The sequence below is a fragment of the Vigna radiata genome, unplaced genomic scaffold, assembly GCF_000741045.1.
Source record: "Vigna radiata var. radiata cultivar VC1973A unplaced genomic scaffold, Vradiata_ver6 scaffold_1592, whole genome shotgun sequence".
Classification (NCBI taxonomy): Eukaryota; Viridiplantae; Streptophyta; class Magnoliopsida; order Fabales; family Fabaceae; genus Vigna; species Vigna radiata.
The window spans coordinates 1-1774 of NW_014542810.1; the positions used below are offsets into that span (position 1 = coordinate 1).

General features: G+C 30.2%; 1 protein-coding gene across 1 annotated transcript; it reads right to left on the reverse strand.

The window, feature by feature from the left end:
* Positions 1 to 67: 67 nt before the first annotated feature.
* On the reverse strand, positions 68 to 1771 carry LOC106780750 (5-methyltetrahydropteroyltriglutamate--homocysteine methyltransferase-like; the record flags this gene model as incomplete). Its single annotated transcript, XM_014669060.1, has 1 exon — positions 68 to 1771. A coding segment is annotated over one exon (1704 nt), but the record flags the coding sequence as incomplete, so codon positions are not given.
* Positions 1772 to 1774: the final 3 nt, after the last annotated feature.

Below are 1774 nucleotides of genomic sequence, written 5' to 3' on the forward strand. Positions count from 1 at the left end.
CTCCATATTTTTTATTCAACAAATAAATCTTATGTTTTAACATTGTTTTATGATCGCATTAAAACTACTATAATAAAACAGATTCAGTAATTTTTTTACGTAAACTTTTTGCAGCTTGAACCATTTCAATCAACGCTTTTTTAGTTTCTTCCCAATCACGAGTTTTTAATCCACAATCCGGATTAACCCACAATTGTTCTGCAGGAATAACCTCTTTTGCTTTTTCTAAAAGATAAATTATTTCATCTCTTGAAGGTATTCTTGGAGAATGAATATCATAAACTCCAGGACCTATTTCATTTGGATATTTAAAATTAGCAAAAGCATCCAATAATTCCATTTGTGAACGTGAACATTCAATAGTGATTACATCTGCATCCATATCAGCGATATTATGAATAATATCATTAAATTCAGAATAACACATATGTGTATGAATTTGAGTTTCATCTTTAACACCGCTTGTAGCAATACGAAAAGCTCTAACAGCCCATTCTAAATAATTTTCCCAATCTATTCTTCTTAACGGTAATCCTTCCCGTATAGCAGGTTCATCAATTTGAATGATTTTAATCCCCGCTTTCTCTAAATCAATAATTTCATCACGAATAGCTAATGCTACTTGCATACATGTTTGCCAACGAGGTTGATCATTTCTAACAAAACTCCATTGTAAAATTGTGACAGGTCCTGTAAGCATTCCTTTCACGTATTTTTTTGTAAGGGATTGGGCATATTTTGACCATTCTACAGTCATTGGATTTGAACGATATACGTCACCAAAAATTATTGGAGGTTTAACGCAACGACTACCATAACTTTGTACCCAAGCATTTTCGGTAAATACAAATCCTTCTAATTGTTCACCAAAATATTCTACCATATCATTGCGCTCAAATTCACCATGTACCAATACATCAATACCAATTTCTTCTTGCCAATGAATAGCTTTTTTAGTTTCTTTCTTTAGAAAATCATTATATTCTGTTTTTGTAATTTCCTCCTTTTTCAATTTTGCTCTCCAATTACGTATTTCCGGTGTTTGAGGAAATGAACCGATTGTAGTAGTTGGAAATAAGGGAAGATTAAGTGATCTGTATTGCTTTTTTCTTCGATCATAAAAAATATTTTCTCGTTTAGTATCTTTTTCTGTAATTTCATCTAAACGTTGTTTTATTTCTTCATTATAAATAATTTTTGAAATTTTGCGACTATTATGTATACTTATATTTTCGTTTAATTTACTTGTAATATTTCCCATATTATCTTTTAACGCTAAATATTTTAATACAACTATTTCAGCAATTTTCTGTTTGGCAAATGCCAACCATTGTTTTATTTCAGGTATTAATACTTTTTCATTAGTTTCCAAATCTAAATCACAAGGTGAATGAAGTAATGAACAGGAAGGAGCCAACATAATTCGTTCAGAACCAATTTTATTTATTGCCTTGACAATAAATTGTAGCGATTGCGTAAAATCATTTTTCCAAACATTTCTTCCATCAACCACTCCCAATGATATTATAAGTTTTGGAGGCAATGTATTTAATACTTCATCCAATTGTTCAGGATAACGAACTATGTCAATATGCAAAGCAACTATTGGAAGAGAAACAGCTGTTTGTAAATTATCTCTCAGTCCTTCAAAATAAGTAGCTACAATAATTTTAAGTTTAGGACATTCTTTTCCTATTTTAGTATATACTGTGTGAAAAAGGGATTTTTCATTTTCTTTTAAATCTAATACTAAAAATGGCTCATCAAGCTGTAC